Source organism: Lepeophtheirus salmonis, chromosome 9, assembly GCF_016086655.4.
Source record: "Lepeophtheirus salmonis chromosome 9, UVic_Lsal_1.4, whole genome shotgun sequence".
In the NCBI taxonomy this organism is placed as follows: domain Eukaryota; kingdom Metazoa; phylum Arthropoda; class Copepoda; order Siphonostomatoida; family Caligidae; genus Lepeophtheirus; species Lepeophtheirus salmonis.
This window is the reverse complement of record NC_052139.2, coordinates 21,495,553-21,515,903: the sequence shown is the minus strand read 5'-3', so window position 1 is coordinate 21,515,903 and position 20,351 is coordinate 21,495,553. Positions and strand designations below refer to the sequence as shown.

General features: G+C 32.3%; 1 protein-coding gene and 1 long non-coding RNA gene across 2 annotated transcripts in view; both read right to left on the bottom strand.

Moving 5' to 3' along the window:
- Positions 1–617: 617 nt before the first annotated feature.
- On the bottom strand, positions 618–4,096 carry LOC121124376 (uncharacterized). The gene is made up of 2 exons (XR_005866295.2): positions 1,613–4,096; positions 618–1,532 (listed from the first exon to the last, which is right to left on the bottom strand). It is a non-coding gene; the product is annotated as an uncharacterized lncRNA (long non-coding RNA).
- A 2,408-nt stretch (positions 4,097–6,504) lies between these two features.
- Positions 6,505–20,351, bottom strand: part of LOC121124387 (uncharacterized) — a 54,342-nt gene continuing 40,495 nt past the window's right edge. Inside the window, exons 2-4 of the mRNA XM_040719541.2 lie at positions 13,243–13,409; positions 10,228–10,335; positions 6,505–8,253 (exon numbers count right to left, since the gene is read on the bottom strand). Of these exons, the coding sequence (XP_040575475.1) occupies positions 8,107–8,253; positions 10,228–10,335; positions 13,243–13,409 (422 nt within the window). The 3' untranslated portion in view covers positions 6,505–8,106. The remainder of the gene's footprint in view (positions 8,254–10,227; positions 10,336–13,242; positions 13,410–20,351) is intronic.

The window sequence follows — 20,351 nt, the reverse complement described above, 5'->3', positions numbered from 1 at the left end:
AGTCAACGGGCAACTTGAACAAAACAAGAAAAAAATAAAATTGGTAACTCGGATGATTTTATTTGCATCAAATATTTTCAACTATATGCCTATAATCCAACCCTTAGTTTGCGTTAATTTTGGCAAGGATTCCTACGAAGATCTACTTCAAACTTGTATTAATAAATCATGAAACATGACGGAGGAGATAACTACATGTCAATACGGGCCACCATAGGAGAATAATAAAAACAAATATTGCTTTATTTGAAGACGCAGACATAAACTAATTTCCAAGTAACATTTCCTTTGCAAAGTTAAAAAAGCAATAATAAAAACATTGTTTGAACCAAATTCAAGAATAGAAGAAAATCCTAATTATTTTTTTTACTTTGTATATACTTACATAAAATACAATAATTCAAATGCATAATTGAGTAAGTTATAAGGTAATTATTCAAATTTGTGGGATGTGATAAGAAACTCAAGAATCATAGCTATATTTGGGGACCTTTATTTGATTTTAACACTAGAACGACGGATAGTGACGACCCCCCTTAAACGACGGTAGATATCAAAAATGATACCCATTTATTTTTTAATATTTGTAAATGTTAGTGGTTGATAAAATTAAAAGTAATGTGTTAATTTTTATTTTTCCGAAGATTTATTATTAATTTAAAAAATAAACATAACTTTTATAATAACACTTAAAGAAATTAGCATTTTTTTACAAGTTACAACTGTTTTTTTTAGTACAAATATACAAATTTGCTGGTCTTTGAGAATCTTTTCCCAAGTATGGAAATCCATTTACGAAGTATTTGGACGATGCATCAACTGCTAACCAAAATTTTATACCAAATTTATCTGGCTTTTTAGCCATATATTGGGTAAATGGAGATCTAGCTTTTGTTGGGAATAGTTGGTCATCAATGGTAATATTTTCACCTGACCTTTATGATGACTTACAATTTTCGACAAATCAATCCCATGCCATTGAAGGCGAACTTGTCGTTTTGAAGTCTTTGTGATCTTGTGGAACGAATATCAAAGCGGATATATCTCAATAATTCCTTATATCTGTCTCAAGGGATAGTATTCCTAAAGAGATTGATCCCCAATTTTCTTGACCAAATGACTTCTGTCGGCTACCCTTTGGCTAAGATTCCTCTCGTATACAGTATTGCAGTATCAGTTGGAGTATTTCTCGTTTGCTGGTTGTGCATACATCATTCTTAATTTTTGAACGAGCCTCAACTATTGTCCTTTTTACAATGTGACCAATAATATAATTATCGATCAAGAGTTCAAAAGCTGGTAATGTTTTATCAGTAATGATGTTACGTTTTGCAAATGATGATTGACCAGAGACTTCCTTCAAAATGTTTTCTTGGTTAAAACGGGGTGAAATTTCTCCATTTCCTATTTGTTTGTTCCAGATAGTGTTATCCTTGCCAACATACATTGACTTTTCTAATAAGTCGGTTGATTTATGTTTCTTAGAAGACGGGAATTGAGTCACTTGATTACATCCTCGCATTTCTTGAAATCTTAAATACACCAACTAGTTGTTAATAAATACATCTAGTATATAGCAAAACTAATAATGGTATTCAAGAAAATTACATACCAACAGGCTTGTCAAAAACATCAGAATAGTCATCAGAATCATAAGAACTTGATTGAGGTGGTTGGAGATATTCTTCATCTTTTTCCAACTGGAAATCCTCACCTTCTGAATCGGAGTACGATGTGCACTCAAGATAATGTCTTATTTCTTCAATGGATAATTTTTTCTTGGACATCCTTGCACAATAAAAGGTGGAAGCAGAATGGATAATTCAGAAAAATCTACGTTTATATTTATATTAGAAATTTACACGATTCCTATCTAGAGAAGTAGATTCATGTTTGAACTTGCTTCAGCCTGTTCAAACACAATTGTAGAACAAACATATTATTTGAAATGATTGGGTATCAAATATACTACCCACGTCTGTCTAGGTAGTGTTCGCTGTACCAACGAAACGAATACTAATTTTTAATTTATAATTTAGTTTTTTGTGATTAACAAAATGAATTAGGAGAATTCATGAACTAATAAACAAATACAATCAAAAAGTTTCTCACAATATTTCATTGAATCTCAAATGGGTATCAAAAATGATACCCTCGTCGTTCTAGTGTTAAGGTACTTATATTGACCCCTCAGTCATTTTTGATCGATCTAAGAAATAACAATGTCGTCATATTAATGAAATCTCGCAGTATGTTTTGCATGTAGCAAAAGAAAATGAAGCATATATGTATAGAGTTGTATAAGAACAGGAAAATAAATGACTTGATTTTATTACCCATGAGAGTATACTACTATGTAATACTAAATCATCTACCTTGTGTTTCGTTCACGGCCAATTTCTTTACCTTTAAACTACACATTAGTCATATTATGAAAGTAGATTAACTGCATAATATCTCTTGAGACACTTATAAAACATTTTTATATCTTAAATTATGTAAGGAACACATGTTAAACTCTAAACTACTGAGGGAGTAGATCTCCAGGGAGAGAAATAACTCAGGATATGATCTACAAATAAAAACACAATTTCATACCTGTAAAAAAAAAATCACCTACTTGATAATTAAATCCAATTTTATTTTGAGGTTACTATGAGTTTGGATACATTTGGGGTGTTTTTTTTCAATATATAGTCAAATATACTGATCTGTTTCAATTTTTAGATCGCCCTTTTTTGGGAGTTGGACACCTAAGGAGTGAATTGTCATTTCTTAAGCTGCTTTTATTGGAATTAACCTCTGAGGAATGAACTTCAAGCTACATAGACAGATGTGTTTTGACTAAATATTGCTTAAATGAAAGACAAAACGCCCCAGAATACTAAAAATAAGATTGATAAATATTATAGGGACGCTGCACATTTGATTAGAACAGTTTAAAAGTGGTTTCAAATTTTTTAGAGTGTCAATAAGGGCACAAGTGACGCTAAACTGTTGTGGTAAGTACTTCAGAAATGACTGATAAAATCCATGATATGCTGATGGATGACAGAAGTGTGAAGGTGAAGGAGATTTCTAGTGCTGTGGGCATCTCGAATTAGAACCTTATTTACATTAATTTTGCGACTGCAACTGCTGATTGTGTGCTAATCGTGGGGATTTTTCTTTCAGCTCGCCTTTCAAACGATCAACTAACGATGAATAATATGCACCTGTAATATTCTTACTCTTTTCCAGATAGTCAATGAGGATTATTGATTGTAAATCCAAAAAACACTACCCTTAATCTTTCTGGCCGATTCTTCGATTCAAACGAATGCCAAAAAGAAAAAAATAGACTGATCTGGCTGAAAGTTGACGTTTGTTCTTCCACGAGAGGCTTCTAATTAAACTAAATATCAATATGCACCAGTAGTGCCATCTCTCACACTATGCACGTACTTTTCAAACGACCTTCGTAAGTGTAAATCCTTCATGAACCTGGAGTAGAATTGAGGATCCCCATTGGTATATCAGTGTTAGATACAAAGTGGAATTTATGCTAAATTTGTGTTCACTAATAGCTTCTCGCAGCTAATATAAGGAAACGTAAGGACAACTAAGATGCTCACTTATAAAACATTAATTAAATTGTCATGGTTACCACGTTATTTTTCGGTTTCTTTTTTAGGATACAAGCAATTATATTATTTTCAACAATGCCAATCCTTGTGTACCTCGCCACTTTTTTTGTGTGTTGGTGTGTGCTCATGAAAGACAGAGAGTAGTAACCTTGAGGATTTGTTGGGGAGTTATAATTGAAATTCCTTGTTAGACTCTAAGTAGAATCAAAGATAAACAATTCTTACCGAAGTCCTTCTTTATTTCATTTTCCCTTGTTACAGCTGCTTGTAGCTGATCTAATGTAACACCATGACAGCCAAGCTGTTCTCCTCTTAAACACTCTTTGAATTATCAGGGTTGCCATGTTGATTTTTTCTTTCTTTTTTTAGCATGCTAATAATTTTCGTTATTACTGATCATCAAAGGTAGTTGAAAAAATATCATAATAGAAGGTTATTTTTGTTTTTCAAAGATATTCTTATTATTTTCAGGGGCGTTTGAAGGATAATGTATATATATATTTTTTTTTTTTTTTGAGCAGTGGGTAGGGGGTTAAATTTTTGGATTTTTTTTTTCGGAAAAAAAAAATTGAAAACGAAATTTTTGGAAACAATAAAATTTCAAATATTACATTTTTGGATAAAAATATTGGAAAAATCAACCTTTTAATATTAATTTTTTTCAATTTTTTTTTTTCAAAAATTCACAGCTATTCCCAAAAAATTATCTTTTTTGAAAAATTAAAATTTTGGAAAATAAAATTCAAATATTTAATTTTCTAATACAAATGAAAAATTCCTTAATTTGGATTAGGGCTACACCCCCTTCAGCCAATCCCTTACTGACGCCCCTGATGCTTGAAAAGAGAAAACATATATGTGTGAGAGCTAATAGAAATTGTCTGAATTACCCCGTTGATTTTCTGTTTCTTTTTTTTTTAACATGCCCAATTGTTACAAATTAGCAACACTTGTCAATAGTATTTACTATAGAGTTATAATTCTAAGTCCTCGTGAGACTCTGAGTAGAAGATATGATCGACATCGATTTTATTCTTGCCTATGCCCTTTTTTATTCCTTTATATCCCTCGTATCATCGTCCTGTAGATTGTCTAATGGAACTTCATCACAGCTAAGCTCCTCTTTTTTCTAAAAGCATTCTTTAAATGGTCAAGGTTATAGTATTGATTTTCGGTGAATATCAAAACTCTTTATAAGTGGATGATCTTATCTAGTGGTATACATTTTGATCATTTTCAATCCAAAATGACATTGGTGCACCATCATGGAGGAGGTCAACCATACATCTTATCTCTGAACAGAGTAGACTGAGACTATTAGAAAGACCAAAGAAGATTCTACATTTTCTCAAAGTCCACAAAAATTGGTGTAAAGTTTTGCTATTTTCTGATAATTTTTTTTAAATTGTTGATAACGCAGTGAGTTTGTACCACGGTTGCACCTACATCTGCTTTAAATCCTACAATTGACTCAATTAATAAAAATAGCTGAAAAAGGGCTGCCAACTAAAATATATACGGGCTGAAAAGTCCGGGGCTTAATAAAGAAAACTAGTTTTTATTCTTTGAAAATTGGTTTAAAAAAAAATACTATTATCATTATTCGCTATATGGAGTGGAGCCCCTTCAACACTTTTCAAGCCATTGCTTAGCATGAATGGTGTTATTCCCATCAAGAAGCAGTATCAATTACTACAATATGAATTTTTTTTTTGATCAATTGTTTCGGAAATAACAACCGTAGCGTCCTCACAAAAAGTCACAAACTAAGAAATAGATTGTCATCATACCAACTCCTTTTTTCGTAGCTCTGAAGACACTAAAAAATAAACAAGTAAGAACGGAACTACTTGATTGGGGGAACCTCAGCGAAAAAACTGGTGACCAAAGGGGTGGACAGACTTGGTCTCCGTATGTTTGACAATCCATACAAAAACACTGTTTTAAAACTCTTTAACTTTATCTAAGCAAAAATGGCTCTGCTCCAGAATCGGTACCTCATCAATTTATACGAATAAATCGAATAATGAGGCTGACAGAATAAATTGCAACTAATGTAGCAAGAAAATAAAAACGTCAGTACACATTCTCTACGAGTGTGATAAGATAAGTCCTTTAGTACGAATATGTTAACTATAAATAAAAGAAAATCTAAAAGTCTCGATGTCAGAAACTGATTAGTTAGTAGTGGCTATTGATTCTAATCTCCCCCATGGCTTTTAAGATGGAGGCCATCATCAGTCAATTACAGGAGATAATTTAGTTTTGTAGATGCAACAACAAATACATTCCGACAAATTTGGAAGGTTTAATCAGGAAAGAACTCGACGATTTAGCAAATTTCTCCGAAAATGGTTGCTAATTCGGACTTTTATGTTTTAAAAAATGAAAACAGCTGCGATTTTTTTTCTTTTTTCTTCCTTTATCATTGTCAAATAAATGTAGGGATTGTATTATATCAATGCAGAATGTTTTTTTTTATCAAAATTATAAGAAAAGGCATTTTTTTGAAAAAACACTGTCTTTTGAAAGTTAGTACTAACTGAAAATAAGGTGATTAAAAAAATATTTTAAAAATATGAATATCTATGTGTAAATTCTGGGACTTTTCAGCCCAAGTGCATTTTTGTTTATTTAAAATAAAAAAACATCTTTTCCCAGGCAGGTCCTTGATTTTTAAATCACAACCCTACACTAGTAATTACCTTTTTCTATCGGTTTGCCTGTCGTGATTTGAAGACGTTTAAGTGAAAAGAGAACAAAAGGTGATGAAAATAAAATACATTTACATAGAACCAATTTATACCACTAAATATCTACACAAAGTACAAAAACCGTGGGAAATACATATTAGTCTACTCAAGAAATAACAAAGAAGTTATTTTGGTAAGTGAATATTAAATAGTTCATTTATTTCACAATATAATTTTGTCTAGTCAATTAATTTTATTTTAATTACAAAGAGCCCTAGTCCAAGGAATACTCTATACAGGGAACGTACACTCTTATTGTCTTAACTTCTTTTTTTGTTACTAAATAGAGGCTATTATTACTATTAGTTATGAAATGAAAAAGGAACTTGAATTAAAAAAATCGTACTAAGGAATTAAAATAACTCTTTTATTTAGTTTTATTCTGAGGACATAAAATAAATAGTTCTACTACAAGAATAACTTATAATTTTTTTTTAAATTCTTTACATGCTTGTTTTTATTCAATTCCCTCTTTCATTTAATAAATATTAGATAACAAATTGTGTTGTTCACTGAGGTGTCCGCAGAATGATAAATATAAATAGATATATTTTTTTAAGAGGGACCTAGTTTTTGAATGTTTGGGTAATCAATTTTACAAAAAATTAATTTTTTTCGAAAAAAAATTAAAAAACCCACAGATATCACACTAAATTTAATTTTTAGATACAAAAAATCTACATTTCTTTAGACACAATTAACTTTTTAGAAAAAAAAAAAAATTTCAAAAATCCATAGGTACTCTAAAAAATTATAGTTGGATTTTTTTTTTGAAAATTAAATTCAAAAATCATTTTATTTTTTCTATTTTAAAATATTCAATTTTTTGGAAAAATAATTATAAATCCGTAGCTATTGACAGAAAATTAAATTTTTTATTTTTTTGTGAAAAAATTTGAAAAATTAATTTAATCTTGAAAAAAAATAATTTCAAATATTAAATTTTCTAGAAAGATCAAAAAAGTTCTTAATGGTGGGGGAGGGGGGGGGGTTTACATCCCTTACAACCAACCTTCTGCGGACAGTTCTTGTGCGTTTCATTAGACCTCTTCAAAATATACATTTTTCACCAAAGGTATAAAATGCTGCAGACCCCATTGAGTTAATTTAGACTTTATAGAACGGCAATAACAACTCTTCACATAAATTTGGAATATTTTTTTCCTTTCTGAAACGTGTTAAAAAGGAATCACGCATACAGCATTAAGTTTTTTTTTATGACGATTTTCTTTTATTTGTTTTTTAGTGAAGAAGCGATCTTTGTTATGTAGACTCCGTTATTGTTGTCCCAGAGGCATTTTGAGCTAAGTATAGGCCTGTATAAGAATCTCTCCATGATACAAATAACATCTAAGAATCCGAATTTTCAATCCCACTTCCATGAATGTGTACATCCTCATACAACGCTTCTACGCCTCCGGTCAATGGCTATAGAATTGCGGGCATCTATATTGCTAATTCTTCGTCGCTTAGATCCCCCATAATTATTAGAGGAAGAGGAGCTGAGAGCCGATGGGGGCTTACCTTTACTCTGCACAAGTAGTATTACAAACCAAAGAGCTGCCAAACAAGCTCCCAAATTAAGTATTCCGGAGCATCCAAGTATACTTGGAAGGATTGCATGTACTTCTTCACATGTAAGTCCAGAGTATTCAAGCTTGGATCCAAAAAAAGCTTCATTACAGCGACAGGTCATGGGACGGCGATCCTGAGCTAAGTCAATGACTTTATCTAACCATTCTGGGGCTGCAAGTGGAAGAGGAAATTCTGTACAGGGGGGGTCGACGAAGGAGGAAGTAAAGGTGAAGGAAATGAAAAATGAAGGCTAAAAAGCCAAATAAAATAGAGAGTACGGATATAATGACGTTGATGATCTGGAAAAGAAGAGTAATAAGTTAGAAAATGGATCAATGCATGATATGTTTTAATAGGATTGTGACTTTGGGTTTAATGTGGGGGTTTGACTGGAAATTTCAATATATTAGGGTGCCCGGTAATTTACCTTAAACTATATTGCCTCAGGATATTTTGACTTAACACCGATTTCGCCTTAGGACATTTTGCCTGAAAACAATTTTGCCTTTATATATAAATAAATAAAGTTTAAAAGTCGTTATTAAATATTTTTTTTTGTTAAAATTGATGTTCCTTTTGACTTTTCTAAATCAAAACATGTAAAATATTAAAAATAACAATAAAATGCATTAAATGTTTTTATTAAAAGTCATTCATGTCTCATAATAATTACTAACAGTAATTCGAGTCGTAGCTGTTTTTATTTATTTTTGTTTTTCTAATTATTCTAATTTTATTACCTTCTTTATGACTGGTTCTAATCCTTGAGTTAGTGAGATGTTCATGGTGCACATTGAAATTTTGGGGCATGATTCCATGCTTTTTCCGCCAGAAAACAATCATTTATTGCGTTTTAAAGTAATACACATTTCTTATTTTGATTAAAAAAATCCAAAGGAACAATGTAACCAAAAAAAAAAAAAAAACCGTACGTATAAACCTCATTTATTTATATATTCAGGGGAAATATCCTTGTGACGAAATGGTCTGAAGAATAATTGTCCTTTTAAGTACTAATTTTATCTATGAAACATTTGTGGATGTTGCTAATCGGAGGAAAGTACAGAGGCTCTGATTACTTGAGTATCTGAAGTATTTATTTTGGTTAAAATTGGTTCTCCTTCTAAATGAATACCAAACTCTGAAAAACCAAGGCTATTGAAGGAGGCTGAGAGCATTTCTTTGTGAATCCTGCTTTTGATGGCATAACTCTCTTGATTGTTTGTTAAAAAAGGAACAGATGGAACTATCACCAGACAGTAGCTTGAAGCTTCAGCTCACACTTCATTTTGGATAGTAGTCGTCAGTCAATATCCCTTTCTATCAAGACGGGCAATCAAATTTATATTGCAATCCAGTCCAGTTTCGCTTGTCCGTCTTTAGAAAGGGTAAAATCGATCCCTCTCGACGTCATTGACTGTTTTTTTTTAATGATTCCGTTATATAATACTGTATTATAATCATAAAATTAATATTTTTTTGCAAAATATGTGCAATGCTCTTAATACATATAGAACATATCTTATCCGGATAAATAAACATCAACGTTGTTAGGAAAACCAGTTCCAAAGACTCAATTTCCGAAGGAGCAATATTCGTAAGTAACGACAGTTCCAAGGACAGGTCCCAAGGACTAACTTTCCTAGGGACCAAAAGTCTTAAATACTGATAGTCCTAAGGACCGGTTTTAATACTGGATTGGACCAATTAAATAAGGACCAACACAACACTAATTATGACTGTTACAAAATTATAGGGAAGGATGACACTGAATTCTACTCTGCGTGTCGGCCTTTCACCCATCCCACCACAACTTGATTTCATTATTTGCAAAATCCATTATTTACTCCAAGTTTCTCAATTGTATTTGGATCATAACAACAGACACTGGTGCAAAACATATATACAGTCTGTTTATTATTTGCTGTGTAAGCATCTTAAGGTTTTGTAGTTATTTATTTGGGAAGGCGTGCCTTGGAATTTTTATGACAATGGACCAGGCATGCATTCTGTTGCAAAAGATTAGAAACCCTGCTCTATTCCATCACTCCCCACACACATAAACGTACAGGAGCTCTGACATTAGGGACATCACAGCCTATTTTAAGCCCAACAATGCATACACCGGGTGATTCAAAAAACAAGTTTTAATCACCCGGTGTGAGAGTAACTATTCAAATTTAAAAAAATCCGCTGAGGTCCCTGACGTCCCTTTTGTAGGTCTATGCGCATACACCAACCTGAAGTCACAAGACTAGAGTTTGTTGACTTACTATATAATGAGATTTGACTTGAAAAACGCAGCCCACATGACGTGTTCCTGGATAATGATGTCGACAACATATGACAAGCATGATACCAATCCATCCTGATAGTAAAAACTGAAAAGAATAGAAAAAGAACATATATTACTGACTACAAAGAACAGGAGTAAAAATTAAAAAATGCATGCTACAAAAAAAACAAAAAAACATTATGTACTTGAATATAATTTAAAAATATAAATTATAAACATATGAACCGTGTCAACATAAAAACAGGATGGCAAAAGAGAAGAATTTGATAAAAACAGATGGAAGGGCTCATTATGTGAAGGAGGTTGTAGCGCTTTTTTTCTCATAAAGGATTACGGGGGGGATTGAGGTCGATCCGTGGGCTGAGAGATGAGAATGGAGGAAATCCCCTTTCATTATGTAAGGCACTACGACTTTTTCTTGTATCCAACATGATTTATTATTTTTCCGTATACATTGTACGGGAGTAAAAGTGTACGAATCCGTCTTTTTCGGTATTTTTATTCATGAACATCGATGAGCTCGATTTATGAATGTAATGTCTATAACAGAGTTTGTATTTGTAAGTATATGTGTCCATTATGGGTGCACAAATAATTAAGAACTGGTACATCACAAATTGTTTATATTATTCAAAGAACGGCATTTAATATACTAGTTTATCCTACTGATCGATCTTCACGAAAACTATTCCAGGCTGCTTTTATGTTAACATGTTACATATAGAGTTCAATTATATAGTTTTATTAAAAAAACAAAAAAAAAGAAGAGAAATTTTTACCAATCCACTAGAAGTATTCAATTAAGGCTAACATTCAAAATAACAATAACTAAAGAAGAAAAATTCGCAATTTCATGCTTCAAATGAACAATTTTTTTTTTTTGTTACAAGAAACTCTCATTATTTGAGACAGATATTCATTTGAGATTATGGGTCATACAAAAATGCATAGGTGGGCAGTGGAGATATGCAGTCCGTCAACACAAAAGCAAGATATAATGATTTTTCTCAAAATTAAGGGTGGATTATATTTGCATTCTTATAAGAATAGCACGTTATTCATATCAACCTTTTGGGTGTGTCGCAATATGCACTTAAAGTGGCCAAAATATATAGTCGCAATAAAAGAAGGTAAAGTTGACTTATTTAACTTGAAAAGGGCTATATCAAGGCCAATATAAGTCTCTAAAATCAAATAAAGATTGTAAATTATAGCTAAAATTATTCAATATTTAAGCTATTCGGAGGTATTTGTATACAAAGCCTATAATTTGCTTAAATATCTCAAATATATATGTATATGCGGCCTGTCAGCAGGAACACAAACTAAATTCATTTTTATCAAAATAGAGTATTGATTATATTTGTATTGTTTGATGAATTATTGCCAATGACCATCAACAAATTATTCTTATTAACTCTTCTGTTCTGCCCAAAATTTCACTTAAAGAAGTCAAAAATGATATTGACAATAAAATAATGTGAGATGGAATTTCTTTATTTAATATTGTCCACATCTGGCCTATAGTGGGTGGTCCATTGAACTCTTAACACTTACTAATTTCATAATTAATGAAAGTTGAGTAATTGAAATTGATATAGAACAGGTCAATCCCCTTAAGTCCATGAGGGCACATGGAAGAGATAAAAAAAAGTGGTTGGAAATAGCCTTGTGAGAGTAAAGAGGCCACTTTTGACACCAGGAAAGAAACAAACTCATGTCTTTTGTTGCAAGACTCTTTTGAGTTTATTGAACATTTTTTCTTAACCCCCTTTTGAGTGCTATCGAAGGTGAAAGACTTGCAGTGCCTCTAATCCAAACACTGAGTATATGTATCTATTTAAAAACTGGAGCCAACATTTCTGAGTTTTTAACTGGAGCTTTCTTCTTCTCCTTGGTTTCCGATGAGACTCATCTTTTCATTTCGGAAATCCCGAACGATACCATACTTTTTGAAACAAATGTATTACCATGCTCAAATCCTTTTTTACTTAGTTTAACTAAAGAACTTTAAAATACCCACAGAGGGAGAACCTATAAAGGCATGTGGAATATTATTAAAAAGTTTACTACAATCCTTGCAAGGCATAAAAAACTTAATTATTGTAGCAGAGATTTAGAATTAAGAAGTAAAGGTCCTTTTTTCCTATATTCATTTATCCTTATTTAAAGATGATAGTAGGTAATTTTTATTCAGGTGCTCGTAGCTTCAAGATAATAAATTTTTAATAAGTTTAAAAGTATTTCATTTGATAGCTGAAAGTACGAACTTTAATTGATAAAAATAAGAGTCTCCTCAAAAACGCTAAATATTGTTGCCAATTTGAGATTAGACCAGGACAATATTTCAAGGATAAAACTCATTTTTGAATTGATCTTATTAGAACAGTCTATATCTTTTTCTATTTCTAATGAAATTTCTTTCACTAAACTTATAATCAAAGACCAAGGCAGATACAGACTTTAAAGGCTAAATATATATTAAATAATAAAGGGAATTAATTCAATGACTCAAAAAAGGAAATAAAAGATCAGCGAGTTAGTCTTAAAATGTATCTTTAAAACTTTTATGTAAAAATCCATATTTTTTTATTTTTTAATAATCTTAAAGTTGGCAGAACCAAGTTAAAGCCTACCGCCCACAGGGTGACCCTATAAAACTGAGACAAAGTGTCATAGTACGTATTATATTGCATTTTTTCATTAATCATTTTTGTACACAACAATTCATATTTTTTGCAAATGAATTTGCAAAAATAAGCCTAGTAGTACATATTCATGCATACAATTGAACCTTGAATTATACAACACTAGACATAATAGCCCATCGAGGTACAGTAGAATGACTCAAAGAAAATATCAAAACATGAGACTACTTTTTTTTTTTTTTTTGCTAATGAGTAGGTTGGAACCCCCAAATTTACTTATAATTATAACAACCCCCTTCTCCCTTTTAGTTTTAGTAAGATAAATACACGTATTATGAACTTACAGATAGTCCAGAGTAATGAGGAATGTCCTGAATCAAAAGAGTCGGCGACCAAATAAGGATATAACCTGCTAGTCCCGTCAACACGAGCCCGATCAAGAATTGAATGACCACAAGGGAGGTCCCAAGGGCCATTTGCTCCAGTACAGGTGGTAGATATTTGCGAGGAACTACAAATGAAATGAAATGAATTATAGAATTTCACTATAGTATTTAGATAAAATTAATTTAAACTGATTCACAATAAAATTTGACCTTTTTTCGTAACTTTATGGAGATCAAATTGCAAAATACAGGGTTCATCTTATATAGTGGTACACTTTTTATTATTTTCAAGAGTAAAATTAAAACTAGAGTTTTGTGTGGACCATTTATTTTACAAAATCGTCAGAAAATATTGCTCGGCACAATTTTTATTCGTTATGTGAGCCCTCAGTTCTAAAAATTGCCTCTACACGATGTTTAAATTCCTTGCAGATCTTGACTATGTAGCTAGACCCCAGTCCGGTCGACTCCTTCTTGATGTAAGCCTCCAAATACTACAACTCCTCTGAGGAGTTGAACAGACCCTCTCTTCCAGATGTGCCTAGATAGAGTCGTCCACGGGGTTCGCCTTGGGAGGAAGAGGGAGGTCACATATTGAGGTCCCAAAATTCCAACAGAGAGTAGTCTCTTAAGAAGGCATATGTCTTAGTGGTACGATGTCACAGAGCTCCGTTTTGAGTGAAAACAATGTTGTCGCCGAAATTTTCTCTGTCCCTCGGTAGCACCCACAAAAATGGGAGGGCAGACTTCGGCTGTACTTGCCACTGCGATAAAGCGGCTGCTCTGCATATTCACAGCGGCATGAAGGACATATATAAAGTATAAATATATATATTGGGATTTCCTCCTATGTTTGGGCACTAATGTATTTATGTCAACGCAACATATGTGTATATCAATAGCTATTTTCAACACACAACGACACTGTGAGACACATAGAAAGTCAGTCACAACGTAATAAAATAGTTACTAGGGCGTTTAATTTCAGAAATCTAGTCGAACACTAATTATTCAAAGGATTTAAGGAAGGAAGAAGGGGGTGTGCCCCTCCGTTCCCCTCCCTTGTATTTTCATTCTCTCGATAATTTCATAAAAATTACACATCAACACCAGATTAAGATGATAATATATCAAAACCGATTCTGACTAAAACCTTATTGTCAACTTTGTCGAAAAGAAAAAAGTTTTTTGTCAATTATTTATTTGCAGCTTGTGACAATTTTGAAGTGACAAATTTCCTATTATAAAAATGTTTCTATGTCAAAATTATCAAAAAAGTTATAGTAATGTGTATCAAATTTTAACTGACAATATATTTCTAATTTTTTTTTAAATCAATTCATTTCGAAAAATTTTAATTGTGAAGAATGACAACTCAAAAAAAAAAAAAAAAGAAAGAAGAAGCAAATTAGGCGATAATAATGATTAGCATCACTAATCATTACTAAATCCTCATGTATCCTAATAAAAAAAGTCTAAGTCTATTTTCGGGATGATTTAAGATACCCAAGAATTGTAGCTATAGTTTAGAAGCCTTATTTGATCTAAGAGACTATAGATTTATAGACATCCAAAGGGGTTACAAGAAGCATTTGTAGATAGAAACTAACGATAATTCATTTAACCCTCCGTTAGTAAAAATCCTTTTTTTGACTTAGTTAATGAACGAGGGTTAACTGCTAACCCAAATATTAAGCAAATTTTATTTCTTGATACACAGTTAATATAGACTCAAAATTGCGCCTCTTAATCATAACAAAATTAGATTTGGGCATCAAAAAGTATAGTAAGTGATTAATTACATCATTGTTCAAATATTATAATTTCATTATAGATAAACACTTTTATAAAAGATTCATAACATTGAAGGAACGTTTGGAACTAAAAACGTTCCCAATAGCTTTGATGAGATTGAGTGTGATGTATGGAATAACAGCTGATATTACATTTGTAGAAACGTGAATACTTTCATTTTTTTAAATACAAAGTAAAAGAACGACTTAAAAGTGAAAAAATCAAATTAATTCCCCAAACCTTGATTAAAAATTGCAAATAGTTCCCAGAAAATACATTTTTACAAAAAATAAAAATGCAGCATTAAAATCTATTTTAAACAAATAAGCTGTTATATCAAATTTGGGGTGTAGAAAATCCACTTTCAGTAAGGAAGGGCTAAGAACATAAATATAATCCACACTCAATGTTGATAGGAATTATTATACCGTGGTTTTTTTTTGTTAAAAGGCACCATATGTTACAATAGAAGTGTTATCAATACTTAATAACAAGTATTTGAATCATATTAACTTTCATTTGTACTGAAGAGCTATATATTTCATTGACATATTTAATTCAATCATAGACTTATTTTGATTGAAGAGAATTAAATATACCCGTATATGTGCACTTTTTAATCTGAATATCTATCAATTTCTTATTCTTAAATGTTTATTATCAATTTTTTCTTCTCAAAAAACAATTTTCAGCATACCCGAAAAAATAAAAAATAGGAGTTGTCGATAATTCGACGAAGAATACAAAATGTAATCCAATCTTCGTCTGCTGGTTTATATATATATATCAAGGTTAATAGAAACACAAGGTTAGACCATCATGTTATCGGGCTTCCTAGAATTTTTGAATATGACTTTTTCAGTACCGACTACTGAGCAAAAGAGGTCTATTTTGACCAAACACGTAACCACTTATAGTCTATTACGTCACTATTCTTAGAATTTTCAATTTGATGTATCGTAGCGACTGTTGGCAAGAAAAACAGTTTTTGACAAAACATGCAACCACTCATCTATGTACTATGACGTCTATATTAAAAGCGTGGTGGATGTCAAACAACAGTCGTACATGCGTTATGGCATAACCTTGTATTTTTATTACCTTTGATATATATATATATATATATTGTGGGGGAGGGTATTGGTTATAGCAATTTAGTAAAAAAAAATTGAATTACTTCTTTTTTAGAAAAGAAATTTCGAAAAAAAAAATCAATTCTGTTTTTTCATAAAAATTCTTACTTATTTGGTCCAGTCCAGTCGATAGGACCTTAGGACTGTCGATCATTGAGACACATTTTTAACTGTTGGTGCTTAGAATTTTTGATAATTTGAAATATGGATGGTTTATTAAGCCAAATAAGATATAATTTAAGAAATATGTATTAAGATTATTGTACATATCTTGCAAAAAATGTTATATTTTTACTTTGTTATATAATTTATTCAATTATTTATCGGAATAATTAAAACACCCTCATTAACGTCCGAGGGATCGATTTCACCTTCTTTAAAGACCAACAAGTGGGACTGGACTACACTACGATCCTAAATAAAGACGAAAACAACACTACCCCCATCCCCTACGGTTGACCATAAATCCAAACTCAATTTCGATAAAATAGATTACGGCTTGCTTTTTCATTGACGGGCCACATATACCAAAACCAGGAAATATGTATGAATGCAAATCTGCGACTTTGATAATAATTAATTGATATAATAATATTATAGCTTTTCCCTAATGAAAGAGGCATTTAGTTCGTCAACGCCTTGATAGCTGTTGTACAAAAAACTAAGTAGTTACGCACGAATGCACTTCTGTAAATGTACATATATACAACAACTTTAACATATTAATTATAGGTATAAATTGTACTTCAACAGGGAAAGGTTTCGATCCTTCATTCATACTTATTATTAAATGACGTATACAGGAAAGAGAAATCACAAAGATTGTATAGTATGTACAAGTGTGCTTGAATTCAATTAAAAATTATAGCCTCTGGCTATAAATCATTTAAGAAAGTGACTTTAATGTTTATAATTAACTGTTTTCTAATTCAATTATGCAAAATTTGTATTTATAAACGAAAGATATGTAACTCATAAAAAAAGTATTGTTAATAGTTTTGTGTCAGTCCTGTGTCCGCAGGATTACATTTTCGAAGGAGCTATTAATATTCTTTAAAGAGGGAATATTGCCATATAATAAAGCAATTATGGTCATACATAAACATAATATCATTCAGCAGTTTGTTAAAAAAGGAACCAAAAAGTAATTTGTTCACCCCGACAATTTGATTAATGTTGCGAAGAAAAGCAGTTTAGCTGTCATGACGTTTCATGAAATTAGCTACAAGCTGCTATGAGAGGAAGAAAATCCCGTATATGCCAAAGATATATCAACAGGAATTACTCGGATGTCGTTCCTCAATTCTACTCCGAGTATAAAAGGACTTATAATTCGTGAGTGTTATACTGGCTCAATCAATATTAAACAGAGTTGTGGTTACACTTTATAGTTTATACGTATAATATGCTCTCTCCTCAATAATAATGAGAACAGCTTGAGAGTAAAGCAGCTTAGTAGTTATGACTTCTTATTAGGTTAGCTTAAAGCCGCTATGAGCTATAGCAGATAAATAAACGACTATCACATTCTGCATATTCCATGAACATACAGGGTGGTGTCCACGATAAATTGGAACTATCTTAAAATTCAACCTGCTTCATAAAAATGAAATTTGGAGTGTACTTGTTAATATAAAAAAAGTTAGACATGATATTAAACAATAAATTTATTCAACATGTCATCCCTCAGCAGCCACCATCTTCTCCATCCTGCCCCTAAAGGATTTGCATGCCCTGATGATTTCCGCGGAATCGACAGTATTCCACTCCCTCGTAATGGAGCCCGGAAACTTTGTGGTGAAGACCGTAGGGACCTCTTCTCTTTGCTTGGTAAGCCACCTGACCATTGGACGTTGTAGCTTCTGTGACAGTCCAGTTCTTCTCGTCGGAGAAGAAGGTGATTCTTCCTCCATGGCTCTTCAGGTCATTAAGGAGATGCTTACCGTTGGTGAGCCTGGTGGCCTTCATGGATGCCGTGAGGATGTGTTGTTTGGCCATTCGGTATGACCTGTACCCAAGGTTCTCATTCACAGCCTTGGATACCAGCTGCTTGCTCACTCCACGGTTCTTGGCCAGCCCGGACAAGGAAGTGGGTTAGGGTCCAAGTTGTTTTTAAGACAAAAATGCGTGTTCCTAAAGTGAGGATATTTTGTGGCCAAGACCTCTGGAACTTTTGCACTGTCTTCTTAAATATTAATATTATTCTTTGTGGTTTGTTTGTTATAAGACTTTAAAGATTTATCTGGACCATCTTGTTCAATTATTATTATTTTTTATCAATTAGGGACGAGAAAATTATGATAATTATATAATTGTATGTGTTAATTTTTATTTCTTAGATAGAAACAGGATTGTATAACGAAGTAATACTAAAAAAAAAAAAAAAACATTTTAAGGTAAGGTATACAATAAAACTAAGCAATGGAAGTATAGATTTTGGATAGACAGTAATATTTACGACCTTTTTTTTTGTTGTTGCCATTTGGACATCAAATACTTAGCTTATTTCCTTTAATATTAATGGAAAAGTTATTTTATTTCTATAAACATGGTTATTTATGCACCCAAAATGGCTAATAACGTAAAGCATCACTTATCTAGTTGTTTGTTTACTCAATTTAGAATCTTACGCCATCTTCAGGATATGAATGCTTTGTTAGTTTTCTCGTATCCTATTGGTCCATCATATATGTATGTATATATTGTAAAATCGTTTTTTGTACCTAGTGGTATATTAAAATCTGAACAATTTCAATTTTAAACTTCAACGGGACATAATTTATTAGTTAACAATATAATTTCAACAAAACCAATAATATAAATTGATGTCTGTGTGAGCTCACTTAATCATTAATGTAGCTGACCTGAGCTGCAATGATGGCTTCCAGGCGGTTGTGGAAGACCCAGCACCCGTTACGGATGTAGTCCTCTGTCATGGTGTCCCAGTCTTGGCTGACTATGGCATTGAGAACCTCAGAATTTGGATGACGGACACTACAGCACACTTTCCCTTGACATAAATGTGTAGTCGAGGTGGTTGGAATCAAGGCTGTAGGGAAGCCAAAAAAGAGTCTTGCAACGGAGGAGATGGGTTTCTTTCATTAGTGGTCTCAAAAGAGGCCTCTCCAAAAGCTATTTCACCTTCTTTTTTGATAGGTCTTTGGACAGTCTGGTGTGAAACCCTGAGATCCCTTGTATGGGGCCTCTTGGACATCCCTTTGATGATCCCTTCTTCTTCTGCAACGTTTTAGACTTGCTTATATTGACAGTGGTCCTGGAGAACTTCTGAGAGTGCGGGAATGGATAATTGCCAATCACGTTCAAGTTTCATTTTCTCAACTTGTACGAAAGCTAATGATTTCAGGTTTGTTTTCTCTTGTAATTAATTGCTTATGCTGTATTAGATTGGAATATAAATTAGTTTAACTCATTCAACAACCTTCATTAATTATTGAATGAGTAAATATTGGATGTTTGGATGATAGACACTGCAAGTTCCCTTCAACACGCCCCCAAAAGATGTAGTCAAGGGGACTGGCATCATGGCTTAGGTTCAATAGAACGGAATAGACTCTTTCAAAAGAGTCTTACAACGGAAGAGATAGGTGTCTTTAATTGTTGGGGTCAAAATCGTCCTCTCCACCCTCACAAGGCTCTTTCCAACCACTTTTTTGATAGCTCTCTGGATGGTCTGAGGTGAAACCCAGATATCTCTTGTATGGCCCCTCGTGGACTTGAGGGGATTGGCCTGAGCTGTTTTCTTTAACTCCTCCGTGTCTAATTTGGCCTTTTTGAGATAATATATCTTCTTTTCCACCATTTTGGACTTGCTGACCGCGTAGAAGGTGGTCCTGAAGACGCCCAGTGCGATAATGAAAATTTGTCGATCACGTTCAAGTGTCATTTTCTCGACTTGAATCTAAGCTAGAGAGTTCAGATTTTTTTTTGTTTTCTTACTAATTGTTTTTACTTTTATATACCGAAATATTAATTAAATTCAATCGCTCAACCTTCATTGTTTATTAAATTAGTTAGTGTTCAGATTTCAATGGATCACCTGGTACATCGTTATACAATTTTATTTCCACAGTATAGATAAAATTAACAATTATAATTAAAGGAACAAAATGTCCTACTTTT